Here is a 19899-nt window from a genome sequence, read left to right as displayed (position 1 = left end):
CCGTAATTGATTCCTCAATTTTCATGACGTAATCTCCGTGGCAAACGTGGTTCTATGTTGCAGTTAACATATGTTACAATGCTAGATTTGGAAACTTTGAGCAAAATTCAAGTATTTTTTGTGTCGCATTCCATTCATTCAAAAAAGAAAAATTATACCGTATAACATGGTGTTTTGACCTTTTTCAAGAGGTAGCAATGTACGATTCCTTTTCACCACAATAAAAATTTTTTAAATTTTTTCACCACATGATACACCGTCAACTTTCCATTAAAATTGGATAGATGTGAAATTCTTTTGGGACCCAAACCGAAAAATAAAATAATATAAAGGAAAATAAATATTATAGCATAGTTTTGAACTTTTTTAAAAATTTATTTATTTTTAATGAAGAAGCACAATTTGATTCCTCTTCACCAAACGCACTAAAATTTTGAATTTTTCACTGCATTGCATATTGTCAACTTTCCATTGAAAAATTGGACAGAAAGTTACAAGGCACCCTGATCTTGCGCACATGTAATTCTGGTTGGATCCAAATAATTAAATAAAATAAGAATAAAAAACCATGTAGGGAGAAGTGGGTGGGGACTTCCCTGCTGGCCAGGCCTTCGACATAGATCACCAACGAGCTCAGATCCAGTGACCTAGGTCGGAAGGTTAGTAGTCGATGGCCCCTAACATCAATTTGAGAGATCCTCGTGGGGTGGCATCCCAGACTTTGCCGGCGATCTCGATTAGAGGGTGCATGGCACCTTGTCGGCCCTCAACCCCCGATCGAGATTATTCATGATTTGAGAGATCATTCATGATTTGAGGAATCCTACTCGACCGAGATTTTTCAAATCGAGGGGTGGGTGGCCGCAATGCGTCTCTAATTATCCAAACACTAACGTGAGGTTTCTTTTTCAAATTTTTCATTTTATTTTTATTTTATTAAATTGTTTGGCTTTGACTAGTATTACATGTGTGCTAAGTTGGGGTGCCACGTTGACTTTCCATCCAATTTTGGATGGAAACTTGAGTGCATTACGTGGCGAAAATTCAAAATTTTTGTGTGTGTTGTGAAAAAATTGTGCTACCTCTTTAAAAAATGGTAAAATAATAAGTTGTATGGTGTAATTTTTTATTTTTATTTTATTTTATGTAATTGTTTGGGTAACATTAGAATTATATGTGTGCAAGGTTGGGGTACCACGTTAGCTTTCCTTTGATTAATATGGAGTATTTTCTTGCATATATAATTTCTGAAATGATTTAAATTTGAAACATCCCCTAAAGAAGCCATTTTTTTTAACCACTAGCCCGATCCTATTTTGTTTATTTTTATTTCTAAGTAACCTAAATGGAATAATTAGTTTTATAAATAAGATATACTATATAACAAAGTAATGATTAATATTACTTATATTGATTTATGTTTTTTTTTTCACTTCTAGCCAGTGTTATTAGAATTGGACCGGATATCGAACCAACCGAGGCATGGGTTCATGGGTTTATGAGTTCAACTGGGGGGTTCGATGGGTCGGACCACATGTTTAATTATAAAATAAATAAATTATTATTATTTTAAGAAAATAATATAAAATACAAGAAAATAGTAATAAATATTAGATAACAATTAATATGTTTTCACTTTTTGCCCCCTTTCTTTTTGAGAAAGAGCCCAAAGGGACAATTTGTGACTGCCCTAAAAGTTTACGGGCTGTAGTGACTTGAAATCTTTTATTATAACCCATCAACTTATTCTTGTGACTCTAAGCACCAGAGTCGCCGAGGTTGATGCCCTACTCTGTAGCACATGAAGCTTCGTTGGTTCTCTCTCTCTCTCTCTCTCTCTCTCTCTATGGTTCTGTTCTTGCCTAGGAGAACGATGGCTTATGCGATGAAGTTGGCAAAGCTTGGTTTCGAGGAATCCTTCCTCTTCTTCACATTTGTTTTTTCCCTCTTCTTCAACCTCCTCTCAAGTAATTCTTCCCCTCACCACTGTAATTCGAAGCTTTGCGTGCTGGAATTAGATCGTGTCTGCCAATCTTTTCGGCAAACTTTGTTTCTTAGAGGTTTGTTCAGTGCTCAGATTCAACTGATTGGGAGAATGGTTTCTAGTTTTGTACCTCATCTCCCCCTGATTGCTGATGGTGTCCCCCTGCCTGTGAGGAATTTGCTCATGGGTCGTCAGTCTGCTACGTCTGGACTAGGAGAAGCCGAGAAGAGACAGAAGGAGAAGAGGAAGCTCGAACCCGTAGAAATCTTGCGATGTTCGAAAAAGAAGAGGAAACTCGGCCTCCAGTCAGCAGAAGTCACTGATGAGTGAAGATGAAGAAGTAGGGTTTCAATTTCAGCGTTTCAGCCTTTAAAATCGTTAGTCAATCTGGCTAGAGTTTCGTCTGGATGAAGGGGAAGCTCATTTTCGGGTTCGGGTCGGGGGATTTCCTTTAAAAATTATGAACCCATGAAACCGGTCGGTTCGAATGGGTTCTATGAGTTTATCTAAAAATCGTCTGGTTTTGTGGATTCATCGGTTTGTTTGTACATTTTCGGTTTTTTAGCTAACTAGACTAGACATAGATTCGGTTTTTGATCCGACCGATCGAACCATCCGATCCGGTCCGATTCTAATAACACTACTTCCAGCAACAAAGGGCAAGTTATTCCTAGTTATATAAGATAGTGATTACAGGCCCTTCCTTGGGCCTTGGTGGCGAGTGACAACTTTTTTCCCGATAAATTTTATAATGGAATCCCAATTTGTGCTCCATGATAGAACATTAAATTTCAGCCATTAGATTTCACCAACTTTTATCTGTCTATCATTTATATATTTTGCTCATAGTATTTCTAGTCCTTTATATTTTTGTTTCACAATTTTTGCCGATGATACTATACCATTGTTCAAATCCTCCCGCCACATGTACCAATCACATTCCACCACATTAACCGTCATTTTCACGTCACTCATGACTGCCATGTCTACATTCATACGACGCGTGCACCAATCATGATATGGCATGTAACTCATGACTGATCGACCTAATTAACCAGTTTATTAACCCAATTTAGAAAATCAAAGTAAACAAAAAAATAAAAATAAAAACAGAACATACAATTTTTCTCGAAGAAGAAGGGAGGGGGCGATGGTGGCTCACCTAGTGCCGGTCACCACACCCTCAGACCTAGTTGCCTACGCCGGAGGCAGTGATGTCAGAGTCGAATCATAGGATATGCATGTGTTTGATAGAAATTGGTAAAGTGATGCAAATCGTAGCACAACTTCAAGGGATCCAATTCAAGATCCAATTGGACCGGTTACGCGAGCACGAGTAAAGAAGTTTAAAGATAAACTCAACGGCCTGATTCAAGAGGTTTGGGCTCAAGCAAATTCGTGGAGGCCCATTGGACATGAATCATGTGATCAACAAAGATGCATCAACATGATTCAAGTTCTAGAAGATTCCAGCCAAGTCTATGATGTAGAGGATTAACCCATGATAATGCAATTTTCTAGAAGTTTCTAGAATATTTGTTGAAGATCAAGAGAAGATATCATCAGATTTATTTAAAGTTTAAATCTGATGGAGATATTCTATGAATATTTAAATTTCATATCTTTATAGATTAAGTTATATCTCTATAGATACTTTATATTTTATTTTCCTTACTTTACGATGAGACATGGCCAAATTAAGATTAATTTTGGTCTATATATACTCATCTTGCTAATTTTTAAGAAGAAAGAATATTCAGAAAATCGTGAGAGTATTCTCTTTGGTTCTTGAAGAACTAATTCGAACTTATCGGAAATTTTCATGGCTTTCATAATCGACTTATCAAACGGCTTTCCACTACCATTTGTGGCGTTTTCCTATACCGATGTTCTTATTTCGCAATAAATAACGGGTTAAGGTTAGTTATACCAATGTTCTTGTTTATGTTGTAAACAACGGGTCAAAGGTTTGTCAATCAAATTTGATTGTGGAACGATCTTGGGTTCCTTTAGTTGTCGAGTCTCGTCATTCTTGGCGAAAATCGCATCATGTGGTATCAGAGCATCAGGCTCCAAATAAGGTTTATCCTATCATTTTCATTTCAATTTGCTGAATTTCAATTCGTTTGGTTTGTCCTTTGCGGATTATTAGCAGCAAAAAAAAAACAAAAAAAAAGAAAAAAAACAAATTTCGGCCAAAAAAAAGAGCTGAAAAAAAAACGAAAGAAAAGAAAGAAGCTGTCGTTGTAAATTTGATCCAAATTCTTTGCATCAGACTATTCTAAAGTTGTTATTTCCCTTTCTTACTGATCTACATGAATTATTTTCCCAAAATTACATAATATCCTTTCTTCCATATTTCCTCCCCTATATAATCCTCCATATATTTCCATCCATATAACATTCTGATATATTTCATCCTTCATAGTAGTTGCCTTTTCTCTTGTTTCCTTTCTTGGTGAATTACTGCTGGAAATTTTGGAGAATTGTTTGTTTAGTTTCAAAAGAACTGAAAGAGAATTATCGAGTAGAAAAAAGGCAAGAGTGGTGAGAACATTAGAGAGTTAAAAAGCCACGTATGGTTTTAATTGAAAACATGAGTGTAGAGTGATTCACATTCTCGAGTGTAAACACGTAAGGGAGAGAATTATGAGGTCCTTTCTTTCTAATTTTATTTTGTAGAAATCATGTCTCACAACAGTGCTAAGAGTATTCTCGAAGGTACTACGAAATTGGCTTATTCGAAAGTACTTATGGAGGCCATAATGAGTGAGATGAGGCGTGTGATGAGGTTAGAGTTGGAGCATGTTCATAAACGGATAGATCAGATGGAGAACACATGTGTGGAGCAGCCACAAAATTCTCCTAATGTGCGTAGGAGGGAAAGAGTTCAACCGAGGGAAGTGAGGGTTGAAGATGAAGAGAATTATGGGGCTGGTTTTGATGAAGAAGATTATCGAGATTTGGTTGTTAGTAATAGGAGAAGTGGAGAGCGGTTTAGAGAAATGAGGAATCGGGAAGACAATAACTTGGGTAGTATTAAGATAAAAATCCCATCGTTCCAAGAAAAGAGTGGTCCAAAAGCATACCTTGAGTGAGAGAAAAAGGTGGAGTTTATATGTGATTGTTATAGTTATTCCGAGCTGAAAAAAGTCAAATTAGCTGCAATTGAATTCTCGAATTATGCAATTGTCTGGTGGGATCAATTGGTGATAAATAGGCGAAGAAATAGAGAGCTACTTATAGATACGTGAGAGGAAATGAAAAGGGTGATGAGGAAACGATTTGTTCATAGTTATTACTACTGGGAGTTGTACAATAAGTTGCAAAGTCTTAGGCAAGGTAACCGGAGTGTAGATGAATATTTTAAGGAGATGGAAGTGGCCATGATTAGAGCAAATGTAAAGGAGGATCGGGAGGCTATTATGGCAAGATTTTTGGCGGGATTGAACAGAGAAATTCAAAATGTCGTGGAATTACAACATTATGTGAAGTTAGATGATATGGTTCACATGGCTATAAAGATTGAGGACCAATTCAAGAGGAGGGGCAGTATACTTGCAAGCCAAAGTCCAAGCACATCCATTTGAAAACCAAATCAGTGGAAGAAAGATGAGAAGCAGTACACTTCGAAGTCGAAACCCGAGCAAAAGCAAAAAGAAACCAGCCACGTTCCTCAAAGTAAAACCGACACTTCTACCTCCAGGAATCGTGACATTAAGTGTTTTAAATGACAAGGCAATGGACACATAGCAAGTCAATGCCCAAACAAGCGGGTCATGGTGATGCAAGACAATGGTGAAATTGTGACCGACAATGAAGATTCCTACATTGTTGATATGCCCCCATTAGAAGACGTTTCCGAGTAGGAACATTTAGCCCTTGATGCATTGACATTGGTGGCAATGAGAGCAATGAGCTTGCAAACAAAAGGAGTTGAAGAAGTGCTATGGGAGAACATCTTTCACACTAGGTGCTACATCAAAGACAATGTATGTAGTGTGATTATTGATGGTGATAGTTGTACTAATGTCGCAAGCACAACAATAGTGGAAAAATTGGAACTGTTCATGTCGAAGCACCATAGGCCATACAAGCTGCAATTGTTAAATGATAGTGGTGAGATAAGGGTGAACAAACATGTGTTCGTTGCTTCGAATCGGTAAATACAAAGATGAAGTGTTGTGCGATGTAGCACTAATGCAAGCATGACACTTGTTGCTAGGGCGTTCATGGCAGTTTAATAGGCGTGTGAAGCATGATGGCTTTACGAACAAATATTTATTTGTACTTAATCAACGATCGATCACTCTTGTACAATTGACACTGCAACAAGTATATGAGGATCAAGTGAGATTGCAAAAAGAGAGTGATTAAAAGAAAGAGAGTGAACAGAAGAAAATGAGTGAAAATTAGAGAGAGGCCGAGAAAAATGAGAGAGAAAAAGAAAATCAAAATTCGACCTTTGAGAGAAAATCAGAGAGAAAACAAAAGAATTTATATGTAAAAATGAGTGAAATTAAGCGAGCAATGTTTTCAAATCAATTGGTGATTGTACTTTTGTACAAATAGGTATTTTTCAACACTAACGAACTTGATCTCGCTCTGCCTAGTTCTGTTGTTTCTCTTTTGCAAGGAGTATGGGGATGTTTTTCCCGAGAACACACCACATGGGTTAGCTCCAATATGAGGGATTGAACGTCAGATTGATTTTGTTCTCGGTGCAACAATTCCAAACCGACCAGCCTATAGGAGCAATCCTGAGGAGACAAAAGAGCTTCAACGACAGGTAAGTGAGTTGTTGGAGAAAGGGTACGCGAGGGAGAGCATGAGCCCATGCGTTGTTCCAGTTATACTTGTACCTAAGAAGGATGAGATGCGGAGAATGTGCATTGATTGTCGAGCAATCAACAACATAATGGTAAAGTTTCGTAATCTTATTCCTCGCTTAGATGATATGTTAGATGAACTGCTTGGTTTTCGTGTATTTTCTAAAATTGATGTAAAGAGTGGTTATCATCATATTAGAATGAAAGAAGGAGATGAATGGAAAACTGCCTTTAAAATAAAATATGATTTGTATGAATGGTTAGTTATGCCTTTTGGTTTAACTAATGCTCCGAATACTTTTATGAGACTTATGAATCATGTTTTGCATGCATTTATATGTAGATTTGTTGTTGTCTACTTTGATGATTTACTCGTTTATAGCAAAAACTTGAATGATCATAAGGTACATTTGAAATCTGTTTTAGATGTGCTTAGGAAGGAAAAGTTATTTGCTAATATGAAGAAGTATACTTTTTGCACCGATAAGTTTGTATTTTTGGGATTTGTTGTTAGTGCACAAGGTATACAAGTTGATGTGGAGAAGGTACGTGCAATCCAAGAGTGGTTGAGTCCCACAAGTGTAGGTAATGTTCGTAGTTTTCATGAACTTGCTAGTTTTTATCGGCGGTTCGTAAATGACTTTAGTAGCATAGCCGCACCACTTACTGAAGTGATCAAGAAGAACGTTGGATTTAGATGCGGATAAGAACAAGAGAAGGCATTTCAACTAATAAAAAAGAAGCTGACCAACGCTCATTTATTGTCTTTTCCTAACTTTTCAAAAACTTTTGAGATTGAATGTGATGTTTTAGGTATTGGTATAGGTGCAGTTCTTACGCAGGAAGTGTCAGCACCCCATTTCGGTCCACCGACTCTAAAGCGACAAAATCATCACTTTGTCACCCCGCATGAGGGAAGTATTTCTAGCGAATTGCTCTAGCTTTCATGGCCTTTGAAAAAGTGACATCAATTTTATAAAAATATTTTTACGGGGTGTCTTTGAATTTCACGCGCGTCAACATCAATTTTCAAATCCGGGAAGAAAACTCAAGGTCAGAAAATATTTTTATTGAATAACATTGATCCGTAAATTTTTCTGAACACAATGCTGGTCCTTGATCATTTTTTGGACATCCAATTGCAAAGACGAGAATTTTAATTTTGACGCGCGTTAAATTTGAATTTTTGAATTAAAAAAAAAATAGTAAAAAAAAATAAAAGGAGGAAGAAAGAAGTCAGGTCGGTCAGAATTGGTCTGACCGACGTGACAGATGGGTCAGGGTCGGTCAGACAAGGTCTGACCGACTGCTGATAAAAAAAAAAAGTCAAAGTCAAAGTCAAAGGCAACGGTCAACTGACCGTTGCCTTTGCTTCTTTCTCCCCCCGATTTTTTGTTTTTTTTCTGCTTTCTTCTTCTTCCTTCCTTCTTCTTCTTCTTCCTGAGCAAAAAAAAAAACCGGGAAGGAAATAAAATTTCGAATTCGATCTTTCCTCTTCTTAGCTGATTCTCCGCGATTTCCAGCTAGCCCCTCCCTCACATTCGAAAACCCTAGCCGCGCTCCTCATCATCCTTCCGTTATTTTTCGTTTTCGGTTAAAAAGGAAATGAAAGGAAAAAATGGAAGGAGAGAACAAATAAAGAAAAAATCCGAACGGCATGGGCGACGATCTCGGGATTCTCGGATCGGACGCACACAAAAAAAAAAACCTAGCATCGACTCCCTAAAAAAGGAGAAACCCTAGCTCGTAGAAAGCAGGAGGGAGAGGCCCACAGCTCGTCTGGAATCGAAAAAACCCCAGCTCATCCCCTAACTCTTCAACTCAGAAAAAAAAAAATCCCTTGCCTTGCCCGAAAAATCTGGGACCGAACCACGGGACCCGATTCCTCTCTTCGGCTCCTCCATCACGCGGACAAACCCGAGCCCCCATCACGTAAGCCTCCTCCAGCAGACCACCGGAACCTCCCTCGGAGTCGGAAATCGTCGCGGCCAATCACCACCGCCGCTCGGACCACCCTTCCCCTTCTCTTTATTTTTCGTGTTTTTTTTTCTAATCGGGTCTGCCGTGATTTTCGGGTTGAACACACGTTGTCCAGCAACCCAATTCGTGCGCCCAGCCCGTGAAAGTCGAGCGGATCAGCCCAGTAATTCGGCCCGGGTCCAGTGGTCCAGTCCAACCGCCAACGGCCCGTTCGGCCCAGCAGCCCGCTCGGTCCAATCCGGATCGCAAAGGCTCAGTTCGGCCCGCGCCCCAGTTCGGCCCAGTTCATCCCCGTCGGCCCAGTCCAGCCCTTCGGCCCAAATCGGCCCACTTCCCAGCAGCCCAAGTTGTCAGACGAATATTTTTTATTTACAGATCTGCCCCTATTCTTCTCAAACAAGGTAAATTCCCAACTTAGTGGCATGTTTAGGGCTCCATTTTTGAATATTAATGATTGCTTGATGGATATAATGTGAAATGAGTGTTCTTGGGTCGCGTGGGTGATCGGATTTGTCCCGAACTCGATTTTACAAACTTTTCGTTTTGTCACATTTCTGTCCAGAGGACGTATTTTATTTTTTTAGATCTGCCCCGAATTTCAAAATTTCTTTTCAATCAAGTCCCGGTCATTTTATTATTTTCCAATCAGTCCTTGGATTTTTCAGAATTTTTCAAGCACCCCAAGAAACTTTCCAAGTTGTTTCAGTTTGGTCCCGGGGCTATTTTCCACCTTTTTTTTCTTTTTTCAGATCTGCCCCGAATTCCAAAATTTCTTTTCAATCAAGTCCCAGTCATTTTACTATTTTCCAATCAGTCCTTGGATTTTTTTAGAATTCTTCAAGCATCCCAAGGAGCTTTCCAAGTTGTTTCAGTTTAGTCCTGTGGTCATTTTTTTTCGTTTCTAGATCAGTCCAGATTTTCAAATTTGTTTCAAACAAGTCCTGGGACATTTTCAGTAATTTTTACACAGTCCCCAATTTTTCATAATTTTCAAATTGGTCCCTAGACTTTATCCGAATTTGCAAATCAGTCCCTAATCTTTTAAAATCGTTCAATTCAGTCCCCTGGACATTTTCTAAAAAATATCCGACCCTTTCCTACTTGGATCACCCACCGACAATGTATGTGTCCCATTTAAATATTTTTATTTTTGTAATTATATGTGATAATGTCGGAAATTAGAGTTTATCGGGCGGTCAACCAAATGGCTATCTCGACGACTCGAAACCCGTAAATTAAAGCATTCGGCAAATTTCTAATTAACCTAAAAGATTCCACACACGGGGTAATTAGGACGATGAATTTGGCTAAGTTAAAATCATTTGACCTCTTTTAAAGTGAATTGCACGAATTGGTTAATAATCTATAATCGCGTTGACAGTTCAAAAAAAAACTGTAGTCATGCTCTTTTAAAATTCACAATTTCAAAAGTACCGAGATACGTGTCACGTAATCTCGACTTTCCATACACACACATATTTTCCGTTTCAAGGGCATGATTACCGGTTCTTGATCTGTCATCACCCTAGGGTAAGTTTGTGCTTAGAATGGGTCAAAACACGAAAAAAAATAATCATAAACTCGGCTTAATTAAACATGGGCAAATAGTTGAGTAAAGGGCTAGGATGCGGGTTTCGGACAAAAACACTCTTAATCTGCAAAAGCTACATTGTCATAATACATAAAATTCTAAAAACAACACACACATCCAGGACTTGACTACAACATCATGTTTGTCGAGTCCGTTAAATAATGCCGAATGCTGCATACCCTATCCATCATCCTTTTTGTTTTTTTAAGGTAGGATTTGTATGCCAAGATATCCCGGATAATAATTGATTAACTCACGTAAATTCGGCAACAACAAAATCTCATTATTTGTTTATTTGCGCTTACTTGTTACATTTTTTTTGTTATGCGGGTCGAGCCCGATCCTTTAGGATACGTTTCACATGGGGTCCAACACCCCAATCGTAGATTACGGGATCTAATCCCCTAAACACCGAGTGCGCACTTTAATTTCAATTTCGGTCTTTTCAAACCACACGGTGAGCATGAGTGGGATAATGACCGAACGCGAACCGACCGGGATTCAGTTGTTGTAATTTGTATTTTATTTATTTGAGAGGACAATGTAAGGATTTATGTTGTACATTTATTCATGTAAGAATCCCAGTCGGAGAGCGGACAGTCGGAGTGTTTATTCGAATTTACGGTGTTAAAACGCGTAAGATGAGCGGAACTTAATTAAGCGGTAATTAAATAAAAATGGCAAGCCTAGACAAGCTAGAGTACCGATAGGGCATGCGAGATATAGGCTCGCATGTAACAGAACCCCCGAATTCGGAACCTCGGGTTTCGCAGACCATATGCCTTAGCAATTAGGTATACCCCGTACCCCCAGACCGGGCAACTCACCGGCCCTCGACTTTCGGGTCGTAAACAGGTAGTGGCGACTCCTTCTCACGTGCGTCCGTCGCGCATCCCCGGGAAGGTGGACACTCCCAAGCCGCGTTGCATAGGCTCGCGCATGCGTGCCCTGACGAGTCGAAATTCGGGTGCGCACAGCTTGGCGACTCCACTGGGGAGACTTAGAGGGTTCGGGCTCGTTCTCGCTTGCTCTGTTTGCTTGTTTATTTATCGCTTTCCGCAATTTTTCGCTTATCTACTTTACGCACTTTTATTTCTCGCACACGCATTGCATATCATACTAGCATCTAGGTACCTATGGGTCGCGTCCCACGACCGATAATAGGAGCATAGGTTAGATAGGGGTTCGAAGTAGGGGTACGGTGCGCAGTTCGACTGTCGCTTAGGCTTTGAAAATAATCCCGCTCGATTTCAAGGAATTGACACCCTTGAGTCGGGGGCCCCCATCCCTAGGTAGCACGGTCCTTGTAGTGCCGAAACCATGCATACTGCAGGAGCTCCATGCCATCTTCCAACCCGATTTCAACAACAGTCTATCGAGTCGGCCTGCGCGCCATTTAAGTCCTTTTCTGTTTTGAGAGAGATGTACGTTGTATACATTAAGCCGTGGGCATTTATTTTCTGTATCCATGCATCATATAATTTCAAAATTAGTTGTCATTTGTATTAACTAGTCCTAAATCAGTTTTCCTTTCATCTTGGTAAGAGATGGCGTGCTCGATCTCCTTTCCACACCTCGACAGGGTCACGCCACCACTCGAGGAAATCAGTCATATCTGGGCGTATCTGCGCCAAGTCGACCGCGATTACATCAAGACCTTTGTTGGGGATATACCAATCCTAGCCATCTGCCGAGTGGATTGGAACTTCTTGGGAGCAGCGGTGACGTTTTGGGACCCAGCCCACACCGTCTTTAACATCCAAGGTACCGAGCTCACACCTACCATCGAGGAATATCGTACTCTCGTCGGAAGAACTGCAGCAACCAATGGTATTGTGGAACCTAACTTCCATACCACCCGACTTGTTTTGGTATCGCGCCTACTCGGGGTGCATAGGTCTCAGCTACAAGCCGAACTTGCATATTCCGGTGGCACAGAGATAGTTACCGCGAAACTCCTCCGTTTTATTGAAATACGAGCGCGCGAGGTTCAAGGGGATCTTTTATAAAAGAATTTATGTCATGCGATCTTATTCTTAATTTTCGGGACTCTATTATTCCCTCGCTCGGCCGGTCACATTGACGCAGCTTTAGCTAGCGTTGTCCTCCAAGTGGTGGGAGGCCGCGAGTACGAGGTGGCCTTGTTGGTCGAGACCATACGGTCCCTTGATCGCGTTACGAGAAAGACCGATCGAAGGTTGAGAGGGTCCCCAATCCTTTTGCAAATTTGGCTCCAAAGCCATGCAAACCCCTTCGGCCTTGTTCGTCCGGTTATGTTTTTCACACGTCCGGAGTCTATCATTTTGCGGTTACTACCTCTGTTGCGTGTGGAGGAACGCAAGGTTTCCGAGTGGATCAAAATTTTTCGCGAAATAGCACCAAAGGCCTTGAAATGGCGCGCCGCGTGGATGCCACCCGGACCCATGACCCTTAAATGTCTTGATTTTAACGGAGTACCACCGTGAGCCATGCGGGGTCCACCACCTATTTTCCGGCGCGAGTAGTGAGGCAGTTAGGTGGCTTACAGACGGTTCCCAAAGGTACGGCGCGAACCAAGTTCGAACACACCTGGCGGGAGGACCAGACGTCCATAGATCGCCTAAGTGAAATCGAACGGGTTATGACCGCGTGGCAGACTACGATCATCGAGCATCCTTACTTCCCTGAGCACCCGACCCAAGATGAACGGGACTTTCAAGCCACAGAGGAATATATCCTCCGCTTTTATCGATGGGGTCCATCAGAGAATGATGATTTCACAGACACTTCTCCAGTCGAGAGTAGCACATCATCCGGGGCACCGGTACCGGACATGGCCATCCAAGCCGAGCTTGCCAATCTCAGGGCTGAAAGGGACCGCCTCCGCCGGGAGGTCGCCGAGAAGAATGAGCAGCTTGGCGATCAGCACCAACTACAGAAGGAGCTTGCCCAAGTCCGCGCCCAACTGCAGAGGCGTGATCAGGAGTTGGCGCAAGCGAACGCTGCCTTGGAGAGGTCCAGAAAGAGGGCCCGTGGAGGTCCACGCACATCCTAGGAACCGGCGCTTTCCATGGCGACGGTCGCTTGCACCCCGGGCACGTTGGAAGACCGACTTAGGACTATCTTTTAAAAATTTGCATTGCACTTTGAACCATTCGAAGTTAATACGAATGACAGCATTAGTTTTTAAAAATTCATGCACCTCATGCATTCCCTCTCTTCTCATTACTTTGTATGTTTATTTTAAAGAGAATATTATTACATTGAAACTCACACACTTATGGAATCAGGGTATTAACAACTGGCGGCGCCCCACCGGTATCCCACACGCTTCCAATTAAGAATGGCAGAGGAAAATCAACTCGCTGTCTTCGAGGGAAATACACCACTGACGCCGGTTCATTCTCCACAGCCCACGGTGAACGCACCACCACCGCTTACCTCCACAGGCGTGCCACTAGCACATCATGGGGCCCCCTCGGCCCATCTCCCACAACCGATTTCAAGAAGCATGTCACCACCGCCGGGATACGGGCCACCGCCAATTGGGTACGCGCCGCCACCACCAATGTATGTGCCGTCGTCGGCCACTCAAGCACCACCACCTGCCCATGATCCTACTCGCATGGCCACGCTTGAGGGCAACGTCACCACTCTTCAAAACGCGGTTAACTTAATGGCCGCTAATATGGCCGAGATGATGGCCTTGCTCAGGGGGCCAAATCACGCGTCTTCGAGCTCCATCCCGCCTCTCGCACGCGGGCCAACTATCGATCCCGCTCCTTGGGTCCCGCCAACCCATGAACCAGAAGGCCACATAGCGGCCGCCCCCGCGCCGACAGTTATCCCAGTGCCCGCTCCTCATCCGACGTGCGCGCCGGCAATTCACCCGGTCGTCTCTGGCCTTCCTCAGTCCACCATTCCAGCAATCGCCTCACTTCCACCCATGACGATTCCCGTGCCAGATCCGGTTATATTCGCTCCACCTCCCGTGCCCGTGCCAGCTCCAGCTACCATTTATATTGCTCCTCCGCCGATGGGTTTCCCGGCATCGAGTGCCCCTGTTCCTGCTCACACAACTGAGCCTTTCCCTTACCAAGCTCCACAACCCCATATTAACCTCCCCTACCAAGCTCCACCTCCCATAAATATTACTTTCTCCGAACTGGGCACGCCGACTCAAGCGGCCCCCAAAGCTCCACCCACAAATTTCTTTCCCGAAACGGAAACCGAGCAGGAGAGGAGAATGAAGAAGATGGAAGAGACTATTAGAGCCCTCCAAGCAAGTGATCCCCGACATAGCACGAGTTACTTGGATTCATCTCTCTTCCCGGGGATGCAGCTGCCCTCGAAAGTCAAAATGCCCGAGTTCGAGAAATACGATGGAACTAAAGACCCGCGGCACCACCTTCGCCACTATCATACAAAGATGCTCCAGTACTGGGATTATGAGCAGTTCGTTGTCGCCACTTTCCAAGAGAGTCTATCAGGATCGGCCCTTAACTGGTTCATGTCTCTTCGAGCGGAGGACATCCCCTCCTGGACCGAACTGGCCAAGAAGTTTGTTGAGCAGTATCAGTATAACATGGAGACACCCCTGTCCTTCCTCCAGTTGAGCACGATGGAAATGGCAGAGGGGCAAAAGTTTGAGGATTACGCCACGAATTGGCGTTCGGAAGCAGCAAAACATTTCCCTCCAATTTGCGAAGCGCAGCAAATCCAAATGTTTCATGGGACTCTCAAAGGGGCTTACTACTCTCACCTCATGGGTCACAAGTCTACTTTCTCGGAGATGATTATGGCCGGGAAGCAGGTAGACCTGGGCATCAAACTTGGAAGGTTAGAGGGCCCGACAAAGAAGGGAGAAGGAGAGTCCTCGAGGAAGACCGCGGCTGCAGTAGCCCCTACTAACGGCAGAAGGGGAACGGAGGCTTCGGTTAATGTAGTTAATCTAGGACATCCGGGATCTCAACAGTACTCGGTGAATTTCACACCTGCGCCACCTGCTACTCCCGCATATGCTCCGCCGACTGTACACTATCCGTTTCAGCATCCCGCTCAACCGGTTTATTATTTGGCCCTGCCGACAGCATTTCCATCGGCCCCGCAACAAGTCGTCTATCATTATGCTCCCGCTCCTCCTCAGACCCCGCAGTATAGGCCTCCGGCTTCGAGATCTCCTCAGCCGACGCAACAGGCCCCAGCTCCACAAGGTCAACAAGGCGGCGCAATGCAAGCTCGACAGCGCATACAGTTCACACCCCTGCCTACCCCGCTCTCCCATATATACAGGCAACTATTAGCCGGCGACATGATTCGACCAACGGTTCCCGGTCCCAGTTTCGTTCCGGCAAACCAAGATCAGAGTCTACGCTGCGAGTACCATTCAGGTGCACCCAGGCACACCACCGACAACTGTTGGAAATTGCGGGAGGAGGTTCAGAAGTTGATCAATAGTAAAAAGATCTCGTTCAATGCCATTAGGCCCCCGAACGTGCAAGCTAACCCTCTCCTTGATCACGGGTCGAGCTCGGGGCCCGCCATCAATATGATCAGTATTTGCACTATGAGAGAGGACGAGAGCCAACAGGAGGGCCCTACTCCATTTATAATCGAGTATGTCCCCGCGGAAGCCACCGTAGGGTTCACAGGGTCTAGTGCCGCACCCGCCCCGTTCATAATAGAAGTCCCCGCTCGAGAGCCGTACCAGGACAGCAAGGTCCCCTGGACCTACGAAGGAAGTATCGGGAATCTTGAGCAGCAGTTCAGTGTCATGGGCGTGACACGCTCGGGCCGGGTGTACACGAACCCGGAGATCGCAGGCAAGGGTAAGGCTCCCGCTGCATCCGGAGCTGCTCCGGAAGCCCCGCCTATCCCGCAGAAGAAGGTGACCGAAGAAGAAGCTGAGGCTTTCATGAAAGTGATTAAGGCAAGCAAGTACAAGGTAGTAGAACAAATGGGTAAGTCTCCAGCTCATATTTCACTACTCGCTCTCCTCTTGAGTTCGGAGCCACACCGAGAAGCCCTCCTACGGGTCCTTACTGCAGCACAGGTTCCTAAGGAGACAACCCCGGATCGGATTGAAGAGACCGTCAGCTCGATTTTCTCCAATGCCATCTCATTTTCAGATGACGAGCTCCCCTCCGAAGGGTGGGCACACTCACGGGCATTGCACATCGTCTGCAAGTGCAACAATTTCATCATTGGCCGGGTCATGATCGAAAACGGCTCCGCCCTCAATGTTTGCCCAGTGTCCACGTTGAAGCAAATGAATGTGGACCTCAACCGCGTCCGCCCGAGCAAAACCGCGGTTAGAGCCTTTGACGGCTCGCGGAGGGAAGTGAATGGGGAGATTGACCTCTTGATCGATGTCGGCCCGTGCTCATTCAGCGTCACATTTCAGGTCCTTGACATCCCGAATGCTTTTAGCCTGCTCCTCGGGAGACCCTGGATCCACTCAGCTGGAGCCGTTCCCTCGTCCCTGCACCAAAGGATCAAGTTCATCGCGGATGGTCGGCTCATTACGGTCAAGGGTGAAGAGGACCACGCCATCTACAAGGAAACGACTGTGCCCTATATTAGCATCGGAGACGACGAGAACCTCCCATTCCATTCATTCGAGACCATCTCCGTCATTCGGGACTATGGAGAGGTCCGTCCATCTCGTGCTGACCGCATGGTCGGGAAGGTCCTTCTGCGTCACAACTACGTTCCCGGTATCGGGCTTGGAGCACAGGGGCAAGGGATCAATTGCCCCATCGAGATTGAAGAGTACAAGAACAGGAGGGGACTCGGTTTTCGCCCTTCCTGCCACGAAATTATCGAGGCCCGTAGGGGCAAACACCTCCACCATCTCGCCACGCATTATGGGAAGATCAACAGGGGCATCCCGGTTCCCCCACTCTCTCACTTTTTCCCCGCACCGCCACACGTCATCGGAGGTACTCTTGACGGCCCCTCCTCGGTTTCAGACGCTGAGCCTGTCGATCTGCCAGCCATATGCGCCGTCACTGAGGAGACTCCTTTAGGGGTCCATATCCGCCTTGCACAGGAGAATGAGGAGCTCAACAACTGGACCTCAGTCCCGTGCTACTCGGCTGTGATCGCCGATGTGTAAGGCTATCTATGTGTTTGATGTTTCCCCGCGTGTCGACATAGCCATAAGCCACACGACGGAAGAAGGATTTTGTTATGGCTTCACGCTTACATCAATAATGAAATCTCTGCATGCATTTTTTTGAATTTCCGCGTCTACTTTCTCCTTTCTCTAACTTATCTCGCAACGCTCTAAATTTCTAAGACAATTCATTTCAATTTCCAGGCTCCACTCGAATCCAAATCTTCGACACGACAATTCGAACCCATCCGAAGAACGTCTCGAAGAGTCCCGACCCATATACTTCGGGGAAGGGCTCGACGAGGACGGTCGAGTGCCTGAGATAGAGGAGAGTTTGCGCCGCCTCGAGGACCGCCAATTTACTTCAGTTGAGCCAACAGAAGAAATCAACGTGGGCACCGAAGAAGAACCACGCACCCTGAAGATCGGGACGAGCCTCGACCCCAGACAGCGGGCCCGGATGATCGATTTCCTCAAGGAATACCAAGAAGTCTTTGCTTGGTCTTATGCCGACATGCCAGGTTTGGATCCCTCAATAGTTAAGCACTTCCTTCCGCTCGATACGGAGAGGTTTCCACCCAAACGGCAGCACTTACGACGTCAACGAGCCGGCCTTCTCCTCCGCATTAAGGAAGAGGTCATCAAGCAAATCAACGCGGGCTTCCTGGAAGTTTGTAATTACTCTGAGTGGGTGGCGAACATTGTGCCGGTAGAGAAAAAAGATGGAAAAGTCAGAGTCTGCGTCGACTATCGGGACCTCAACAAGGCCAGCCCCAAGGATAACTTCCCCCTGCCTCACATTGACGTCTTAGTTGACAACACAGCACGCCATACGTTGTTCTCTTTCATTGATGGCTTCTCCGGGTACAACCAGATTCGGATGGCTGATGAGGACAAGATCAAGACGACGTTCATCACAATGTGGGGCACTTTCTGTTACCGAGTCATGCCTTTCGGCCTCAAAAATGCCGGGGCAACATACCAAAGGGCCATGGTCACGCTATTCCACGATATGATGCATAAAGAGATCGAGGTCTACGTCGACGACATGATTGCTAAATCAAAAGAAGGAGAGGATCACCTCGTCAATTTAAAACGCCTATACGACCGACTCAAGAAATACAAGCTTCGACTTAACCCGGCAAAGTGCACATTCGGCGCCAAGTCAGGGAAACTGTTATGATTCGTGGTCAGCGAACGAGGCATCGAGGTCGATCCCGACAAGGTGAAGGCAATCAGGGAGTTACCTCCACCATCGACAGTCCGCGAAGTACGAGGCTTCCTGGGACGGCTGAACTACATTGCGCGTTTCATTGCAAACCTGACAGACAAATGTCAACCACTCTTCCGTTTGCTTCGCAAAAATGCAGCGATTAAGTGGGACGAAAATGTCAGAAGGCCTTCGACACTATCAAGGCATACTTGGTTCAACCCCCGGTATTGGTCCCGCCTACTCCAGATCGCCCTCTTATTCTCTATCTGACAGTGCGCCGGCAATCCCTAGGATGCATGTTAGGGCAGGAAGACGAGTTCACGCACGCAGAACACGCCATTTACTATTTAAGCAAGAAGTTCACCGAAGGGGAGTCCAACTACCCAGAGATTGAGAAGATGTGCTGTGCGCTAGTGTGGGTCATACAGAGGCTCCGGCAGTACACTCTCTATCATACTATCCGCTTATTGTCAAAAGCGAATCCCCTGAAGTACTTGCTCGATAGTCCATCTTCCATGAAGAACATTTCAAAGTGGCGATGTCAGCTGACGGAATACGACATTGAATATGTGCCCCGCACGTCGATCAAGGGGCAGGCAATTGCGGATCACTTAGCGGAGTTCCCAATCGAAGACGATACGCCGATCAACTCTAACTTCCCGGATGAAGGGATTCTCCAAGTGGACAGTGAGGAGAACAAATTCGCATGGAAGATGTATTTCGACGGCGCAGTAAATTCCACTGGGTCCGGCATTGGTGCAGTGCTGATATCCCCCGACGGACGCTATTATCCGGTCGCAGCAAAGGTTGATTTCCCCTGCACTAATAACGTGGCCGAATACGAAGCATGCATCATCGGCCTGCAGGCGGCGATCGACTTCAAGGTGAAGGAACTAGAAGTATTTGGTGATTCCATGCTTACAATTTTCCAGACGTTGGGGCAATGGAAGACGAAGGACGCGAAGCTAGTGCCATATCACGAGTATCTCGAGGAGTTAGTGGAGAACTTCGAGAGAATCTCATTCACATATACGCCGCGCATCAAGAACCAATTTGCATATGCACTTGCGACGCTCGCATCCATGGTGAGCATCACGAAAGAGAATCTCATTGAGCCACTCGAAATTGAGATTGCCAAGGGCCCTGCTCACTGCGACGCAATCGAGCCAACTGACGAACAGCCTTCGTATGAAGACATCAAACATT

The 19899-nt window shown here is 44.7% G+C and overlaps 1 protein-coding gene across 1 annotated transcript; it reads left to right on the top strand.

Annotated features, from left to right (window-relative positions):
• The first annotated feature begins 13706 nt into the window (after window positions 1–13706).
• On the top strand, window positions 13707–18019 carry LOC116193773. The gene is made up of 2 exons (XM_031522524.1): window positions 13707–17444; window positions 18002–18019. The coding sequence occupies exons 1-2, from the start codon at window positions 13707–13709 to the stop codon at window positions 18017–18019; spliced, it is 3756 nt and encodes a 1251-aa protein (XP_031378384.1).
• Window positions 18020–19899: the final 1880 nt, after the last annotated feature.

Source organism: Punica granatum, chromosome 2, assembly GCF_007655135.1.
Source record: "Punica granatum isolate Tunisia-2019 chromosome 2, ASM765513v2, whole genome shotgun sequence".
NCBI classification, from domain to species: Eukaryota; Viridiplantae; Streptophyta; class Magnoliopsida; order Myrtales; family Lythraceae; genus Punica; species Punica granatum.
The sequence above is the reverse complement of the archived record's forward strand: the minus strand, read 5'-3'. Positions and strand labels throughout refer to the sequence as shown.

Bases quoted from the DNA above. Each gene is read 5' to 3' on its own strand.
- LOC116193773 (XM_031522524.1), top strand. From the start codon at position 13,707: ATGGCAGAGGAAAATCAACTCGCTGTCTTCGAGGGAAATACACCACTG.